General features: G+C 41.5%; 1 protein-coding gene across 2 annotated transcripts in view; it reads right to left on the bottom strand.

Moving 5' to 3' along the window:
• Positions 1-19,217, bottom strand: part of fam171a2a (family with sequence similarity 171 member A2a) — a 46,234-nt gene extending 27,017 nt beyond the window's left edge. The window contains exon 1 of one of the 2 annotated variants that reach the window (XM_079812602.1): positions 18,964-19,217. In XM_079812602.1, coding sequence (XP_079668728.1) covers positions 18,964-19,063 — 100 coding nt within the window. In that variant the 5' untranslated portion in view covers positions 19,064-19,217. The remainder of the gene's footprint in view (positions 1-18,963) is intronic. The other variant, XM_079812603.1, reaches the window with a different exon arrangement.

Here is a 19,217-nt window from a genome sequence, read left to right as displayed (position 1 = left end):
CTATTGGACGTTGTGGTACATCGTGACGTAGGATGGTACCTCCAACGGCTCACTATCCGCGCCCCTGGCACGAGCTCACCACGCCCTCAGAAATGTTTCCCCCAATCACACGATGAGAACGGCTTCACTCCAGTATGAACTGTCATATTACATGAAGTAGAAACATTATGAATGAAACTGACTTGACACTTGCTTTAACATTGTATTGAAGAAAATACGGTTAAATAATGCAGTTGTCAGTACACGTCAGGCTTTTCTTGCGATATTATTGCCGCCCGTCATGTGTACAGATAATTTTCATACATGAGACGCGCTTTCAAACCCTGACACGCAAGTGGTTGCCACGGACGCAGATAGATTAGGTCAGTTCTCTTGCGCGGCTGCTTCACTAGCATCGTCGGCATCGGGAGTTAACGCAGTTTGAGCAGCGGCTCGCATTGATAAGGCTCCGGGTTTGTGTCTGTTACAGACAATCCACCCTCCTCCACTTCAGGTGAAGGTAGGAGAAATGACCGCTCTGTTGCAAAGCTGGCGTCACTCCAGTCATTCTCCATCTTTGTGACTCGCGAGTCAGACAGCTGTCAATCAATCCGTCACTGCGGGTCTCAGGTGCACGCCCTCCGCTCAGCTCCGCCCTCGGTTCGTCCCCTCTGTGTCCGCCGGGCTCTGCCCACTTTTCCAGCATTTTTTGAAAATTGCCAGTGGGTGGAGTTAAGCTCTGAGCAGGGGTTTAGTTACCCTTTAAATAGTGTTGGTGTCACGGGTCTGAATTTTGCGAGGGATTGCACATAATTCTACTCATTCCCGCAGATTTCGCGCTCACATCTGAAGCGCACACACATACAGTAATAAAGCCGCCTCTGACATACAAGTGCAAAAATGAGCTCCTTTTCCCAGCTTATTAATGGTCAAATACACTAAAAAATAATGTCACAATGCCAATCTTGGAGAGTATTAATGTACAGTCGTAAAGAGTTCAGGAAGAATGTGTAACAGGAACAGTATTTCGGATCTATGCGTGCGTCAGGTCTTAAAGGGACAGCAACGAATAAACATGCCACTCTCTATGTTGTTAACGTTATTCAAACTACAAAAAGACAAACAATCCCTTACTGCTCTTGACTGATTAACTTGTGTAACTTTAATGGATTAATCTGCATTAAAAATTTTAATAACCCGAGATGGGTTACAGTCGTAACCCGAGATGTTCCCTTTCGAGGGAACTCGCACTGCGTCGGAACGACACTTTGGGGAACGAAATTCCCACTATGCCACCACGAACCATGCCTGCCCTAGTGCAAAGCTGAAACCCAGGCACACTCAGGACGAGAGCACCCTAGCGCCAGGCGTTGCAGGGAGGTGCAGACTATAAAAGCTGATGAAAATATGTGGGGTAGCCCAGCCGGCTGCCTCACAGATCTCCTGAAGTGGGACCCCCATAAGAAGGGCCCTAGAAGAGGCCATGCCCCTAGTGCAGGGGTGTCCAACCCTGGTCCTGGAGAGCTACCACCCTGCAGATTTTAGCTCCAACCTCAATCAAACACACCTGAACTAGCTAATCATGGTGTTCAGGGTGCTAGATAATTACAGACATGTGTGTTGGAGCAGGGTTGGAACTGAAATCTGCAGGACGGTAGCTCTCCAGGAGCAGGGTTGGACACCCTTGCCCTAGTGGAATGCGCCTTCAAGGCCAAAGGTGAAGGCAAACTGCGCACCTGATAAGCCAAGGCCTGGACGATCCAATTACTGACCATCTGCTTGGACGCGGGCAGCCTCTTCCTAGAAGACCCGAAACACACTAACAATTGGTCCGACCTTCTGCACTGCGAAAACTTCCGCAAGTAAATTTGCAGCGCTCTGACCGGGCAGAGCAGATAAAGTCTCCCCTCTTCTGCTGACAGATGAGGTGGAGGATGGAATGCCTGCAGGACCATAGGCCGTGCCACACTCGATGGCACCTTGGGCACATAGCCTGGCCTCGGATGGCTTTAACTCCGCCAGGGGCAAACTCCAGGCAAGTCGGCGTTATAGCCAAGGTCCCTCACCTCTTAAGCGAGGTGATAGCTAGGAGCAGCGCCACCTTGAGCGACAGAACTCGGTCTGTCGCCAACTTGAGCGGTTCGAAGGGGGCCAAAGCCAGTCCCTCGAGAACCACCGTCCGATCCCAAGTTGGAACTCTGGAACGAGTCGCAGGCCTCATCCTCCAAGTACCACGGAGGAAACGTACGACCAAAGGGTGCCTCCCCAGAGGCCCATCCCTTACAGGAGCGTGGAAAGCCGAAATGGCAGCCACGTACACCTTAAGTGTGGACGGGGTAAGCCCCGCAGAGAAACAATCTTGGAGGAACTCCAGCACTGAAGCCACAGGGCAGTTAACTGGGTCCACCTCACGCTCCCTGCACCAAGTGGAAATCACATTCCACTTTAAGCTGTACAACCTTCTCGTGGAAGGAGCCCTGGAACTGAGTATGGTCTCCACTACACCTGCCGACAGGCCAGCCTCTAAGTACTAAGCCCCCTCAGGGACCAGACCCAAAGCTTCCACAGCTCTGGGCGGGGGTGAAATATTGTACCCCCCGCCTGAGACAGCAGGTCTCTCCTCAGAGGCCCTGAGGCCCTGCCAGCAGTGCTATGATGTCTGAGAGCCATACTCAGGCCGGCCAATACGGGGCTACTAGGAGTAGACTGACTCTCCAGGACTCCATCCAACCAGTGAGGGAGGCGTCTGTCAAAATGGTTTACAATACACAGCGCACTTGCTGAAGAGTGAAAAGCTAGCGCTGTTGTCACGACGTAGCACCAATCAAGATTGGTCTAGTTTCATTCATGCTTCAGACGCGCTACGCTAAGGGAGTGTTCCCAAAGTGTCGTTCCGATGCAGTGCGAGTTCCCTCGAAAGGGAACAGACTGTGTTTACAGGGATACTTGCAAAGACAAGCCTTTTGACAAAGAAGTGTGTGTATTTGACCATTCAAGCCCACTAAGGTGCCAAAAAGAACTCAGTTCAGTACTCACACGCTCTATGAGCAGCGGCTGCATATGCGTGCTTCTCTTAGACGATAACGTTTCAATGTGAGTTAAATCTCTTTTTTTCGCCCATTATACCTGAAAAAAGAAAGCCTGTTTAATAATTACCAGTAGGCACATCTGAATATAATGTGTTTTTCACTTCCAGCCCTCGTTAACAATTTTATCTCACTTAAAAATTAATATTTACAAAATTAATATATTATGTTATTGACATTGATGTGGTTTGGAGTTGGTAAAATGTTCTTGGAAAAAAATATGATCAGAATATCGACTTGCATAATAATTATGCACTCAGCACTCATTATATGTATGTATGTATGTATGCATGTATGTGTGTGTATATATATATATATATATATATATATATATATATATTAGTGGTGGGCCGTTGTCGGCGTTAACGTGCTGTGTTAACATGAGACTCTTATCGGCCGATAATAAAAATATCGCCGTTAATCTATTCTCAAAGTTGGGTTGGGAGCTGGGTCTATACTACGCAAGCTATGATGACTTTCACCTTGATATTCTAGCGTGGATGTATACCTAGCCGAATTGCACTGTAGGGGGCGAGAGAACGAGTCTTCGAACCTGTGTGCCTACTCAAACGATACGACACTCATTTTCTACAGTGTCGATATATCAGCTGCGCTCTCCTCTCCTCTCCGACCGACAGCGAGCTGACACGCACCCGCCTCCTCTCATTCAGTCCGGTTAATCCTCTGAACATTGCGCACGGGTGTTCTGGCGTTTTTTTCCTCATGATAGCGTGTTAGTATCGGTGTGACCGGTCTGAATTTCGTGCGGGGTTGCACATAACGTTAATTCTACTAATTCCCGCAGATTTCGCGCTCGCATCTGAAGCGCACACACACATATCGTAATAAAGCCGCCTCTGACATACAAGTGCAAAAATGAGCTCCTTTTTCCAGTTTATTAATGGTCAAATATACTCAAATATGTCTCAATGTCCATCTTTGTGAGTTTTAACGTAAACACAGTCGTAAACAGCTCACAGGAACAGTGTTTGGGATCCATGCGTGCGTCAGGTCTTAAAGGGACAGAAGTTATTTATTATTCAAACTACAAAAAGACAAACGATCACTTACGAGTGCACATATTCTGAATGCCTTCAGCAGAATTCAAATGAGCCATTTTAATCTAGATTAATTCCAAGATTACAGTGAGATTAAAAAAATGTATCTATACCCACCACTTATATATATTATATATATATATATATGTATGTATGTATGTATGTATGTATGTATGTATGTATGTATGTATGTATGTATGTATGTATGTATATATATATATATATATATATATATATATATATACACACACACACACACACACACACACACAAACATAATATTTTTAATCAATTTTTAAAATAAAACCATCAATTAAAACCATGAGACCCTTTAATTGAAAAAGGAATAAGAGATAACAACATGCTTAATATATTAATATTATTACATTAATATATATTTTTCATATTACACAGAAGAAAAAAATAAAGGTCCATGTACTTTTTCGTTCATTCCAAATCCGTTTTTAATTAAAAACAGAAAATGAAAAAACGAATCGTTTTTTGTTTTTTTCATTTTTTTCAGAAAAACAAGATTTCGGCTTGATTTTTTTATTTTTCGTTCAGTGGTAGAAAAATGAATAAACAGTTTGAATATATTCGATATATACACGTGGGCGGGAATTATACGCCCCTTTCTGCTGATTGGTCAGCCGAAGATCAAATTTATCCGTCATCAGTTCTTCCTCAGTTCCGCGCAGCAGAATACAAGTCCTGCGCTTCAACAGCTGTACGGATTCTTAACGCGTGTTTCACGAGTTCACACTTACATCAAATTAAATAGAGTAAAGATTATGCATATTTGGCGTGCTGTCCAGGGGAGGGCTCCGGGCTCTGAATTTTGGCCTGAACCCAGAGTATCCCCCCCGTGATAGAGATAGTCTAGATCTAGACTGTATTTTATTATGGATTGTGTTGACCTCTAATAAGAGGAAGAAACAAGGTAAATATGCTGTATATATATACACCTCTTATCGTTGAATAAAGCAATTAGCTTGATGTGCTCCACACGTGTTTAATTAGGTTTAATTATCTGAGGGTACTCCACTTGTGTTTACTTAGGTTTAATTATCCGTGCTTCTCCCGAAATTTGTTAATGAAACATCAATTCACGAGTTCACACTTACATCACATTAAATAGAGTAAAGATTATGCGTATTTGGCGTGCTGTCCGGGGGAGGGCTCCAGGCTCGGAATTTTGGCCCGAACCCAGAGTATCCCCCAAACTGCAAAGAACAGGACAGCCACCAGAAAACCCCCAAATACGCAGATAATTGGTGGGCTGGCGTTTTGATAAGCCTGGTTGCTTGACCAGGAAGGCCTGTGTTGCCTCTGATGGGAGCAGCTCACGGCATCGGGCGGACAGGCCCTACTGGTCGATGGACTGGAGCAACCTTGTTTTGGAATGACCGATCGGGAAGGCTCTTGCAACAATGGGAGGCCAAGGCTCACTGTATCAGACGGGAAAAGCCCTACCGGCCGATAAATGAGGAGCAGCGTGGTTTGGAACCACCTGACCAGGAGGGCCCATGTTGCCTCTGACGGGAGCTCACATCGCCAGGTGGACAGGCCCTACTGGCTGATGAATGTGGAGCAGCCTTAATTTAGAACAACCAATCGGGAAGGCTCTTGCTACCAGAGGGCCCCCTACTGGCTGGTGAACGGGGGGGGGGTGCGTTGTTTGAAACGGCCGATCGGGAGGGTTCAGGCCGCATCTGACAGGAGATCAAGACTCGTGGCGTCAGACGGGTGAGCCCTACTGACCGATAGACGGGGTGGCGCAATTAAAAAGAAACAACTGACCGAGGGGGCCCACCCAGCCTCCACCAGGAGCAGTTTCTGGCGTCAGGTGAGTGGGTCCTATCGGCCGACGGCACGGTGAAAGAGAAGTGAAACACCCGGCCAGGAAGCTCTCGCCGACATCTGATGGGAGATCAAGACTCGCTGTATCAGATGGGTAAGCTTCGCTGGCAGACGGGTGGAAGGTAAAGCATGGATGCTCGTCCAGGAGAGCTCTTGCAGCAACCAAAAGGAGATCAAGACTCGCGGTATTGGGTAAACCTCGCTGGACGGAGAAAAGAGAAGAGATAGGCATAGACCTGGAGAGCTCTGCGGTGTCCGAAAGGAGATCAAGACTCACGGTATCGGACGAGTAAGCCTCACTGGATGGAAAAAGAAAAAGATTGATAGCGACCTGAAGGGCCCTCGCGGCATCCGATGGGAGATCAATTCTCAAGGCATCGAAAAAGGAAGCCTCGCTGGTCAGGGAAAGAAAAGGATGGATGCTGGCCTAGAGGGTTTTCGTGGCATCCGACGGGAGCTCAAGCTCAAAGCATCGGATGAGTAAGCCTCGCCAGACGGAAAAGATAGCCACTGTCCAGGAGAGCTCTTGCAGCATCTGACAGGAGATCAAGACTCGCTGCATTGGATGGATAAGCCTCGCTAGACGGAAAAGGAGAAAAGATAGGATAGTGTTTTTTTTTTTTTTTAGGCAGTCTTGCTTCGCTTGATTAAGTACGATATGGTTTCGCCATCGAGTACTGATAGGTCTGAGATAGTGGGGTGGATGTTAGGGTCGAATTTGGAAGTGATGGCAAATTCTGAGCATCCTAAGAAACCGAAAAGGCTAAAATAAGCGGTGTTGAGTGTGCAGGCTGCACTGAGGGGCTGGTAACCTGTACGAAGGGTATGGATACATTTTAAGAGGACATTTAGTATTGTGATTGATGAACCCTTTATCAGGAGGGAGGTTCGTGAATTTTCTGGGGAGGGAGCCCCATACAACAATTGCGGAAAATTTTTTATACCGCTCAGGTAGCATTTGATGGACCCAACTTGGAGGCCCTTAACGGTATTAAGGTAGGAAACGAGTTGATTGAAAGGAGAGAAAATTTGATGGTATGCATGTTATAAGAGAAGTGGAATGCTTTAAACATCTCCAAGCGGTCACGAAGGATTGGAAGGTTCTGGGAGGGAACATCACTGCTGCGGCACTGGAGAAAAGGTTAGCCAGAGACACTGACCTCCAGCGGTATCAAAGGGAACAGCACTCCTGTGCCAGTGGAGAAAATTATCAAGAGAAACTGAGCTCCTGCGGTACCGGAAGGAAAAGCTCTGCTGCGGCAGTGGAGAAATTAGCCAGAGAACCTGAGCTCCTGCGGGAGCAGAGGGAAACAGCACTGCTGTGGCAGTGGAGAAATTAGCCAGAGAACCTGAGCTCCTGCGGGAGCAGAGGGAAACAGCACTGCTGTGGCAGTGGAGAAATTAGCCAGAGAACCTGAGCTCTTGTGGGAGCAGAGGGAAACAGCACTGCTGTGGCAGTGGAGAAATTAGCCAGAGAACCTGAGCTCCTGCGGGAGCAGAGGGAACGGCACTGCTGTGGCAGTGGAGAAATTAGCCAGAGAAACTGAGCTCCTGCGGGAGCAGAGGGAAAGGCACTGCTGTGGCAGTGGAGAAATTAGCCAGAGAAACTCAGTTCCTGCGGGAGCAGAGGGAACAGCACTGCTGCTGCACAGGAGAAAAGGTTAGACGGTCAAATGGAGAACCACATTCGTATGAGGGAAACAGCTATGACATTTAAATCTAGCATATTTTGTGTATGAGCCCATACATCCTAGTGAAATAAATATCCATATTTTCATGTAATTGACAGTTTATTTTATTAAATCTAAAAAATTAAAATCGAAAAGGTGTGCATCAAACCTGATACCTAGATGAATACTTTACAGTTGGTTTTATGACTAAGCCATTCTCTTCAAATGCTATTGAAGTTAGAAACATGTATACTAATGTAATTTTAATGTAACTTAAGAGACAGTCCCTAAAACTATCGAATGTCCAATGTCAAGCCAGCTTTACTCCAGTTAATTTCACCTGTAGTAAGTCAGTCTGGCCAGTAGGAATGTACAACCTTTGGATCATGAAAGCCAAATAATTTTGCCCGCTAGGCATTTACCATAGCCCTGTAAAAATTCATTTGAATGGTTTGTTGAGATTCGATTTGCACTGTGTGGTGAATTTGCAGACGGTCCCTAAAGCAGCCTAGACGGATACTTTACCTCGCTGAATAGGCTACTGCTTCTTTAAGGCGGAATGCATTCTCTCTCACTCACTCGCTGATGAGTGGGCAGTCAGTAGATGGAGCGCGAGCTGTGACCGTTGCATGCGTTCTAAATTTCTGTTGCTCTTTGCCGTTTTATTTTTCTGTTCAGTAACAGAGTTGTCAGTGGAGTGTATGCGAACTGCCCCATGTGTGCGTGGGATCGACGCGGATAATAAACCTCATGGAATGTCAGATACGTGAGATTGCTTACACTTAGCTACGACCATTCAGGCCAGCTATCCGGCCTCTCTGTGTGAAGCGCTACACCTGTATACATACAATATTAAATCACAATAAAGAAAACATTGTCATTGTTCATAAATATTCACTTGGCATAAATGTGCACCATTCATTGATTGTGAACTGCTCTGAACTGAAGCATTGTTGTGCAAGCCCTTACAACGCTCAGAATCTGAAACGTGAGTTCACATTTATTTAATGAAAAGCCTTTGAAGTTTGCAGTATCGTAATATGTTTTTCTATCCCCAGAATATAAGATGCCTTAAAATAATCGTTAATAGAATGGTATACAATATAGCCTACTGTAAGGTATTGATGCTACATTTAAGTAAATGGGTGCTCCAAAATACAGTGTACAGTTCGCACACGTCTATTTTTTGTCGCAAATGTGAGTATGGTCGCACTGTCGAGCCCTGTGTGACCGAGCTTATGTGAGCGTCAAGTTGAGAGGTATTGAATCAAAGGCAGTGATGATCAGCTGGTTCCAACAAGTGGCTGATCGTTTGGCGTAATTTGCGCTTTTGTACTGTCATCATTTTATTGATTTAGCTTTACCAGCAAGTATATTTATAGTTCATTACCGCGTGCGTGTCGGATAATGAACGCACTTCTCATGTGTGAAAATTATGTCTTTAGTACACAGAGGCGGTAAGTTCGCAAGAAAAGCTTGATGTGTGCCTGTAACAAATTATTTAAGATAATTTTCTATTTCTGTTGTAGTTTCCCCTGTTGCAAGTCTGCGGTGTGCACTCTTTACACACTTTCGTGGTTGACTCTGACGTCATTTTTCTAAAACAACACGCTATTAACATATCTTTAGAACAACGAATTAGAATCTAGAAGTCAGAATCGCAATTGTAAATTGTGGCAAACACAATTACATTCGGGAAAAGCAGAATTTATTTTACCGTGAATGATGATGGAAGCGGCCGAAATGGCTTAGAAATCTGTAAGGAAAAGATTTTAGCATTGTAGAATTGCTTCGAGCTGTTTGAGCTATGTAGGCTATACAGCTTGGGCCGGTGGGGCGACCTGCCGGAAAAGCAGTCCATACTAAAATAAAAACGGTCAACGAAAGAAGGTAAATATGCTGTATATATACCTCTTATCGTATAAAGCGATTAGCTTGATGTGCTCCACACGTGTTTAATTAGGTTTAATTATCTGAGGGTGCTCCACTTGTGTTTAATTAGGTTTAATTATCTGAACGTGCTTCTCCCGAAATGTGTTAATAAAACATCACTTTGCAACTAAATTTCATATTTCTCATCAAACAACCAGACTAACGAGTGGCTCGACACAACCCGTACCGGGGCAGAGCCTGGACAGGACTTTTTCGTGTAGATATAAATTCACCTCTTTGCATCAGTTGGCAGGATATATGACGGCTGTCATAGCCTACCTTGGTTAAGTAAATAAATAAAAAAATATAAATATTTTAAACATACATACATTTAAAATACAAAAAGGAAAGAATAATGCATTGCAACCAGACAACCGGAGAACAACAGAGATATTAAAATGCATACTCTTTTATTTTATGATTTATGCCTTGTGTTTTATTAAAATTGATTATAACTAATATCTCAAAAGGGTGCTTGTGCACAGCATAAGCTGCTCCACACTCGCACACAGGACTGCAACACAAGATTTTCATTAAAGCCTGTAATAACTTGCCATTTCAGTTTGTTTCTCACACCCTACAATAGCCACCTTCAGAGCACTTGGAATACATGGCACGAGTTGCATATGGATTATGTTACAAGTCAACATATTTGCATCCGCATAAAAAAGGGGGCAAAATGCGAGAAATAATTTTTGTGTGTGTTCCGAAAAAAGAAGGTAATAAGCATAACAACATCAATTGGTAACCCTGGTTCACACAGTTCCAATAAATTGCAATGGGTTAAATTAACTTAATAAACTGCAGATAAACACACATTCAGGCGCAGACATGTTCAGGAATACGCAGCAGTTCTTACTTTGAGTTTATTTCATATTGCGTAAATAAATGTCCAATGACCCCCATTTAATTAGGCTATAACAGTGATTAAGCCCAAAGTTAATATGTAATTAACACAATGTATAGCCTATAATGCATCCTATGCATTTTGTAATAATAAAGCACATTTTATAATTGAACGTATTTGCCAGAAAAGTCGCACCGAGTGTAATTCACATGACGCCGGGTCATGTTGAGAGAGAAACACGCGAAAGTTGCATTGAAGTAAAATCTGCATTTTATTATTAGCCTACATTCAGAAGTAGTGTAAAACACCGGTAAATAAAATACAACATTAACATTATAAACACTATTAACACGTACGCTATGTGTAGGCTATTTTACTTCCCCTCACTGTATGACAAATCCTTAAATTAATGGTATTCAGAAAACAACAAGAATGAAAAATATAAGTAGCCATATAATAAAAAATATACATAGATATAAAAATAGTCTAGGCTATTTTGCAGACCCCCTGGCACTTTGCTGGTCTAAAGGTCTACACAGAAGAAAGCCCTGTCTAGGCTCTGCCCCGGTACGGGTTGTGTCGAGTCATTCGTTAGTCTGGTTGTTTGATGAGAAAAATGAAATGTAGTTGCAAAACACGCTTTCCGTACAGCTGTAGCAGTGCAGGACTTTTATTCTGCAAATAAGAACTGATGATGAAATAGATTGATCTTCAGGGGTGTATAATTCCCACCCACGTGTATATATAGAATATTCAAACTGTTTATTCATTTTTCGACCACTGAACGAAAAACTAAAAAATCAAGGCGAAATCTAATTTTTAGTTTTTCTGAAAAAAAAAAAGAAAAAAAAAAAACTACTAGTTTTTTTGTTTTCTGTTTTTAATTAAAAACGGATTTGGAATGAACGAAAAAGTAAATGGACCATAACCAGAGCTGAAAAGGATTTTAAGAGCAAAATTGAAAGAATCTCCACTTCCACTCACCCACAAGGATTTCCTGTGCACAATTCCACTTCCTGTCTATTGTTTGAGTCGAAGAGCAAGGCACAAATAATCCAGGAAACTTTTCTGCGACATATGTTCTCGGCTTCAGCGGAAAAATGAACTCACAGAAAAACTTATTTTACTACATCTAAATGTTTATTGAAAACTAAAACACAATTTGGCAAATATAAATATTTGTCTGCCTTTGAGTGGAAGGTGAAAACGAACCCTACATTTTCTACTCTTTCCATGTTTAGTCCTGTCCACTGTGATAGTCTCTTTAAAACAAACAGCACTTCATTATTTGCTTGTATTAGGGAGCGAAATCTCTTCCACTCACTCACACAGTGGCCGTCTGCGTTTCCCTACAGGCTGCGTATCTTTGTTATAGGCAACTGAGGAGACTGCATGGAGACAACAGCACTTGACTAGTACGAGACAAATGACTAGTACCACTTAACAGACCATACGCATCTCAAATGGCACAATTATCAATGTAAACCAATCAGTTTTGTATTGAAAAGCGTTATTGTCCAGGTAAGTGTTATGTCAAAATTTAAAATGGGAAAAGATGGCCAAGTTGGGCCAAGTCCTACAAGACAAATTTCTGCTCTATATCTCCAGAAATACAGGTTAAACCCATGGGAAAAGGTGTAATTAACTGGTTGAGAAGTGGTCCTGGTGTCACCAATGGCTCCAGACCACCATGTTGTTTTTTCAGGCAGGCAGACGATGTGTTAATAGCCAAGCAGGAATGTCTGCCTGTCAGGAGCCCTGTTTGCCAAAACCACTGGGTTTCACTGGGATGCTTACAAAGTCTCGGACATAAAAGCAGTGTAGCCGTAGCCTTACAGTGAGGGCTGAATAAACAGCACATTTCAGTGCTCAAACATAGACAGTGATGTATTTGTGATAGCAGGGTCCGAAATGAGCACTCACTCAACACCAAATGTATGTAAAGATTTGGCCAGAACATAATAAATACATAAAAACACAATACATCAAAGTAGATTTGTAAATGAAATATTTTACTGTTGTTGAAGTGATGTGCACAATTCAATTGAAAATATCCACATAATAAGCCACCTAAACAAAAATATGAGAAACAAAATCATCATGACCAGAGACAAAATGTTCTGTGGTGTAAGAGTTATGTTTACATTAGACTAACTCATAAATAATAAATAAATTAATTATATTTTCATCTTAAAAACAATTAAAAAAAAAATGAAATAAATAAATAAATATAGAATTACTAAAAAAAACAGAAAAAAACTCCCACATTGGCCGGCCGATAAGCAATATTTATGGCGAGTACATTTTCAACTGACTGGCAGATCTGGCAAAAAGTCCCCCTCATTGTGTGTCCATGTGTGCTATAAAGAGTAAACTCCCACCTCTCTATCTGTATACGATAGTTTGGAGAGTCCTGAGTACAGAACATCTCATAAATCATTCCAAAAAGCCTCACCCTTTCCCCAAGCACCAGCTGGATGATGTCCTTAGCCCAGGAAAACAGTAACTCAGGTGCTGACAACATCTAACAGAAAACCTACTCCTATATTTGTTTCCTTGCTAAAATTAGAGCACACCCACTCTTCAAGTGATAACACTTTGAGATGCATGTGCGTGTCTCTTCCAGGCAACCTCATGAGATGTTTAAAAACCAGGATTCTGGATCCATGTTATGTGAGGAAAATAACCAAGCAGCTAGGAAGAAAGTTAACACTGCTAGGATCCAAGAAAACCAAAAAAAACCCCCAAAAAACAATGCAAGTTCAAATAGCTCATGGTCTCACTTGGTACATGTTTAGCTTGTACGCTCTGGCACCTAAAGGGCTGCAAAAACAAACCAGATACCCAGAGTGCCAGATTTAGCTGGAAGGCAAAAAAAATATCTTCTAAGGGCTCTAAAGGTGTTGATACAACCCCGGAGAGGAAAAGCACAGCAGAAATGTGTTGACTTAGCTCTAATGAACCCATTGTTGCTCAGGGAATTTATATAGACTTCTGCACAAAGAAATGTTTTAAACGTCGAGCCTTAAATTCACAAGACTGCTTGCTTCATCTGTCAATGGGCACTTAAAAAAGAAAAAGATTTAGACAATTTATCAAGAATGAATTACTTTTATAAATACTAATAACAAATACTTTTAACAGATAATGAATAATTAACTTCAACATGAATATTTATATGTTGTGCATATGAGGTTAATACCTCAGTATGTACACAACTGTAACATGATTGAATCTCTCCTTTTTTCATTACTACATTTTATTTATTTATTTACACTGAATGAGCTGCCAACTGTAACAGTCTGCTAAGAATACTGCATGACGAAAAAGGATTACAAGCAAAATTAGGAACCCTTTCTAAAGCCTAATCCAGATTACTGTTTCAAAACATCACTAAACTCCTATTAGACGCAATACTGCAAAACTGAGCAAAAACATAGATTTAACATAATAAACAAGCTGCTGCACTAGAAGACACCTGGCTGTAGTTTTACAGGCAATGGGCCTTCATGGATTTAACGTATATTATGTAATCTCCAATTTTTCATGCATTTTTTACTTAAAGCTTTTTACGCCCACCAATCAAAATATCTAGACACATTGTGATGATGTGAAGCAGGATCTCCTCAGAGGTCAGGTTTACAGGGGCTCTGCTGCTGATAAATCTGCCGTTTCCTCAAAGCGCGAGGGTGTCTGGTGTCAACAAAGAAATTCCTACCTTTGAACAGCTGCCTAGGGAGTTCACGGTGGGCTGATGGCCAGACGCACACTCCTTAAAGTTGTGATGGCCCGTGTAACCAGAAAATCCTGCCAAGCTTTTCTGTACCCTTCCGCCCACAAACAGTCCCAGCTATAAAGAGCCTTAAATAAAAGATCTGCTGTCAAAGCACATGACATCACCTTAGAAAGACCTTTCTATGTCCTGCCAAAGCAGGTGCTTTAAATTAGCTAAATCCCAGAACAGAACTCAATTCACTTCATATCAATCCCTAACAGTGGTTAATGGAACCATTTCAATACAAGTAAAACTCTATTGACATCTGTTGATTACCGCAAAGTCATTGACAACAATTTATGTTATTTATGACACAATGCTTCCTCGCCATTAATATTTTCCGGCAATACATGTTTTGTTATATGGCAGGGCGCTATTGCACATCTTCTGAAAGAGTACAGAATCTCCAGATCAAAACACAGGCGAAGAAAAAGCAGCAACAAGAGATACAAAGAGCAAAAAAACTGCCTAACGTTACAGAATGAAATGCATTAGGGTGTTGATGGACTCGATCTACTCCATCTATGTTTTGATCATCTTTGTAATCCGATCCGGACTAAGCCTTTCTCATGAGAAAAACATGATTTTCTCAGCTCTTTGTTCAAAATTTTACTTGCCCATATTCAAGTGTTAATAAAAAAGAATGCATGAAACTAGGATACATTGTTTTTTGTTTGTTTGTTTAAAAGCAGAGGGTCTGCTCTTTCTTTTGATATATTGCATCTTCAGATATTCATACAACAAAATATTATGGGGTCCATATAAATGTTGTGAAAATTATCAAAAATGCTTGTGCTGACTGGCAACTTTTAAAAAAACATGGGGGGAAAGAGTTAAACTCCTTCCGCAGTTAATGAAAACACTTTTAAATCACCAATTTTTTTTGCCTTTTATTATGGGAAGAATTATGGGAAGTGTAATTTTTCTCTAGGAATTCAGCTGATAAACACGATTATTATAAAATTGAGTTGAAATAATACGGGCTGATGGCTTCAATAAATCCATATACCATGGATTAACAACCTCATTGCACACAGTAGGTCTGTCTTTTTAAGTTATCATTAAAAATCAATTCCCCTATAGAGAAAATAAAATTGATGTATACTTCTGGAACCCAACTGTTGCACTCTATAGCCCAGTATCTAGGGACTTTGAGGTGGTACTCTGTGTGTTTCGACCGCAGGAACCGGGTCTAAATAAAGTTCCGGGTAAAGATTTCCACCTCAAAACGGCCCTGCTCGCAAGGTAGTACTTTTTCAAAGTTCAGGAACTTTCAGGGGTGTGACTTGGGCGCTGAACATGCTGATTGGTTGAGCTCACGCAGCATTTTATTTCAACCTAAACGTCTGTTACGGTGCGCGCAGTAAGAGTTGCTTGCTATTTGAATCAATAATGGAGTTTAAAAAATGCGACGAATGGACCAACGACAAGGTTCAGGCTTTATTAAGTTTATTTGCGGATCTGGAAAGTTGCGCGCAGACCTACTAATCTTCACGGTTCTTTAGGCCGCGATGGAAACACAGACAGCAGCAGGTCTCGGGGGAGTTCCTGGGACAAATTGTTCCGGGTAATTTTGGTGGAAACGGAGCTTATAATAAACTGATCTGTAATGGAAATCATGGCTGATTATGATTTCACTGAAGGTTCATAAAGTCATGCAAGTTTCGATGACATCTAATAAAAGCGCCATGCAGCACAATGCAGCGATTGTGTCTCAAATAAAAGCATAGAGTGGCAAGCTGGGGCAGCACACAAACAAGAGCTGTCATGGTAACACTCGTCTTTGCATGAGAGAAGGATGTAAAACCCCCTTAAGGGGAATCTCATGAAATCTACTTTAAGTTGACAAAGCAATGACTTACTATGTGGCGACTGGACAGTATATGCTACACAATCATGAACACAAGACAAAAGGGAAGAACTACTTTTTTTAAACGTTTCAATGAAACCACCCCAATTCTGATTTGGATATAAGCCCAAAAAACTATTATAAGTCTAAGAGGAACAGTACAACTGTTTTTCAAACTGTGCAAAATGGCTAGGGGTCAACGCCTGCCTAAAGGCAAAGATGGATGCACTAAAATCTCCAGCAGTCAGTTTGCATTAGTGTCTTGGCTGGCCTTCCCTCGCCAGGCCTTTGTCCTGAATCAGAGGTGGCGGCACTAGGTGTCAGCTTGATTAGGACAGTGATGTGCATGCCGTGCCACTACAAAAACCCATCAGGATAACAATATTTCACACTCTGGTAGATGCTTTACAGCGTGTCACTGACAAACATCTGATGCCTCAATGCGATTCACACAACCAAAACTCAACCCTTTAGCTCACAACTGCAAAGCTATGCTGTTTAAAAAAGATGCAAGATCATGAAAAACATGAATTAAAAAACCCCACCTATATGTACACAAGAACGTATGTGAAAATCTGTGTCAAATTTCCTGAATGTCATGATGAAACTAGAGAAGTGACAGGAAGCTACTCTGCCATCCTGCTATTGTGTTTAAAAGCTGAGTTGACCACACTCAACTCTTCTGAAGACTTCAGAAGAATTAAGAAGGATGTAGAATGTCGATAATTAAGTGAGAAAGTGAGTCATGCAGCGGTAATTAGTTGCTGTCTTCCCAATCTTTAGACATATAGATGGATGGATGGGACAGACAGACAGACAGACAGACAGACAGACAGACAGACAGGAGATAGATAGATAGATAGATAGATGATAGATAGATAGATAGATAGATAGATAGATAGATAGATAGATAGATAGATAGATAGATAGATAGATAGATAGATAGATAGATAGATAGATAGATAGATAGATAGATAGATAGATAGATAGATAGATAGATAGATAGATAGATAGATAGATAGATAGATAGATAGATAGATAGATGAGAAACACAAAAATCATGTAGAATAATATCATCTCTCACTGGGTAGATGAATCCTGTCTGTTTCCTGAACAAATTAATCTTCAAAAACAACTCATTAATATGTATGACATGCTTAATATGTGCATAAAAAGATCCTGCACATAGAACAAAATATTCTCAGTGTGAGTGTTTGATAATGCACTCTGGTGCATTGATTGCTTGATCTATTAAAAAAAAAAAAAAAAAAAAAATATATATATATATATATATATATGTATCTAATTTGACTTATATGTCAAAAACTTTGAGAAAACATCATGTTTTTGACTGACTCTGATTTAAATGTTTCCCATCAGCACAACAAGGAGAGCTTAGTCAGCGGAGCCCTTTCCAGTAGACTGCATTGCAATAAAACATGGATAAAAAGGATCCAAGGCTTTTTAAAACGTCATCCCAGGTCTTTCTCAGCTCTAGAACAGGGAACTCACACATGGTTTTATTATGTGGCTTCACCTTTAGGTCTCTCTTCAAAGGGTCCCAGGCTGGAGTCCACAGGCTAGCGGTAAATTAACTTCTGATGCCAGCTAAAAAACCTCTGATGACTTTTCAGAATACAGATTACAAACCACAAAAAGACTAAAATGCTGACAGTGAACGTTTCAAGTGCAGTATCTTTACATTTCTGTATTTAAATGGCTCAGAGATTAAGGAGAACTAAGAGGCTGAAATATCTTTGGCAAAATTTGTGAGCAGCTCAGTGCACATGAGAGAAAAGACGCTCCAAGCCCACATTAATATTCATTGGAAGTTGCTGAGGAAAAAAGGAGGTTCACAAAAGAGTTTGCACAAACAGCTTTTAAAGATCCGCTTGGTCCTGTGGTGACAAACTGGCGTCAGACCAGACAAAAATAAACTATAGAGCAAGTAAATTCAAGTAGAACTGTTTTGAACAATGCTCGTTATATTATGATTTTTTTTTAAATGTTATTGAAACTAACATTAATGACAAATTTGATTCAAACGTGAGTACATATATGTAGGCCTAAATAGTTGCAGAATAGCAGAGACATATAACACAAATTTAAGTTTTCCTCTTAAATTTCAAAATTTGTTGGCCAAAACAATGCGTTGTCAATGTTACATTTTTATTCTTGCCGTTTCATAATAATAACAATAGCCTACTCTTTAAATTATGCTGACAAGTCCACAATATGCTGTGACAGGTTTCCACTGGGGCAAGTTGTCACAAAGACCAACATGTGTTCAATAAACTTTTTTTTTCTTCTCTGGTGGAGCTGTTTAATAGAAGAAGAAAAAATTGTAGAAAAGATTTGTACCTAAACAAACTTAGACTTTCAAAAACAACCCCCTGAGAAATATTTACTGGAATAAAAAGTGGGACAAGTCTCCCCTATACACTATAGGTAGGCTACATTTAAAGTTAATACATATAGATTCATTCAAATGATTAAGAACTACAGTTAGAGAACAATGTTGCCACTCAGTGAACTTTTCTTTTTCATGGAATTTTGGGTGGCCTTGAATATACGAAACGATACTAGCTTTAGTAGCCTATAGTTACTGTACCACATAAAACTGTGTTTGAAGCTCAGGGTCTGTTTAACAAACTTCTTCCCTATATAGATACACGAGGGTCATTTGAGGGGCCGAACAGTTTGAAATCCTTTGTTTCCAAACTGTAACTCCCATAAGGCTCTAAAGTAAATGTGCGCAAAAACAACGGTGCGTGATAAATTGCTATGAGCGCAAATGCGGCAGTTACATAATAAAGCAGCAAATCGATGTTCTGTTCTACACGGCGAAGCAGCTCCACACAATTATCACGGTCGGAGACGGATGCTACAATCTCAAATCAAACTTACCAACTGGTCCTGGGGTCGGCAGTGATTTTGCCAGCGTCCTCCAAGCACCACAGAGGGAAAGAAAAAGAAAAAAGGAACGGGAGGTGTGCGGTGGACGCATTCTTACAGCGGCATCGTCAGATCCTCCTTAAGTAACAGTTCATCCATGTTTATTCGCGGGATGGCAGAAGACTGACTGCTCTAAAGTGCAGTTGCCACGGGTGCCCACTCCCTTCCCGAGTACGGCTGCTCCGCTTCTTTCAGTCCTGTTGTCC

Source organism: Gobio gobio, assembly GCF_949357685.1.
Source record: "Gobio gobio genome assembly, chromosome: 1".
NCBI lineage: Eukaryota > Metazoa > Chordata > Actinopteri > Cypriniformes > Gobionidae > Gobio > Gobio gobio.
Note: the sequence above shows the minus strand (reverse complement) of the source record. Positions and strands in the feature narration are given on the sequence as shown.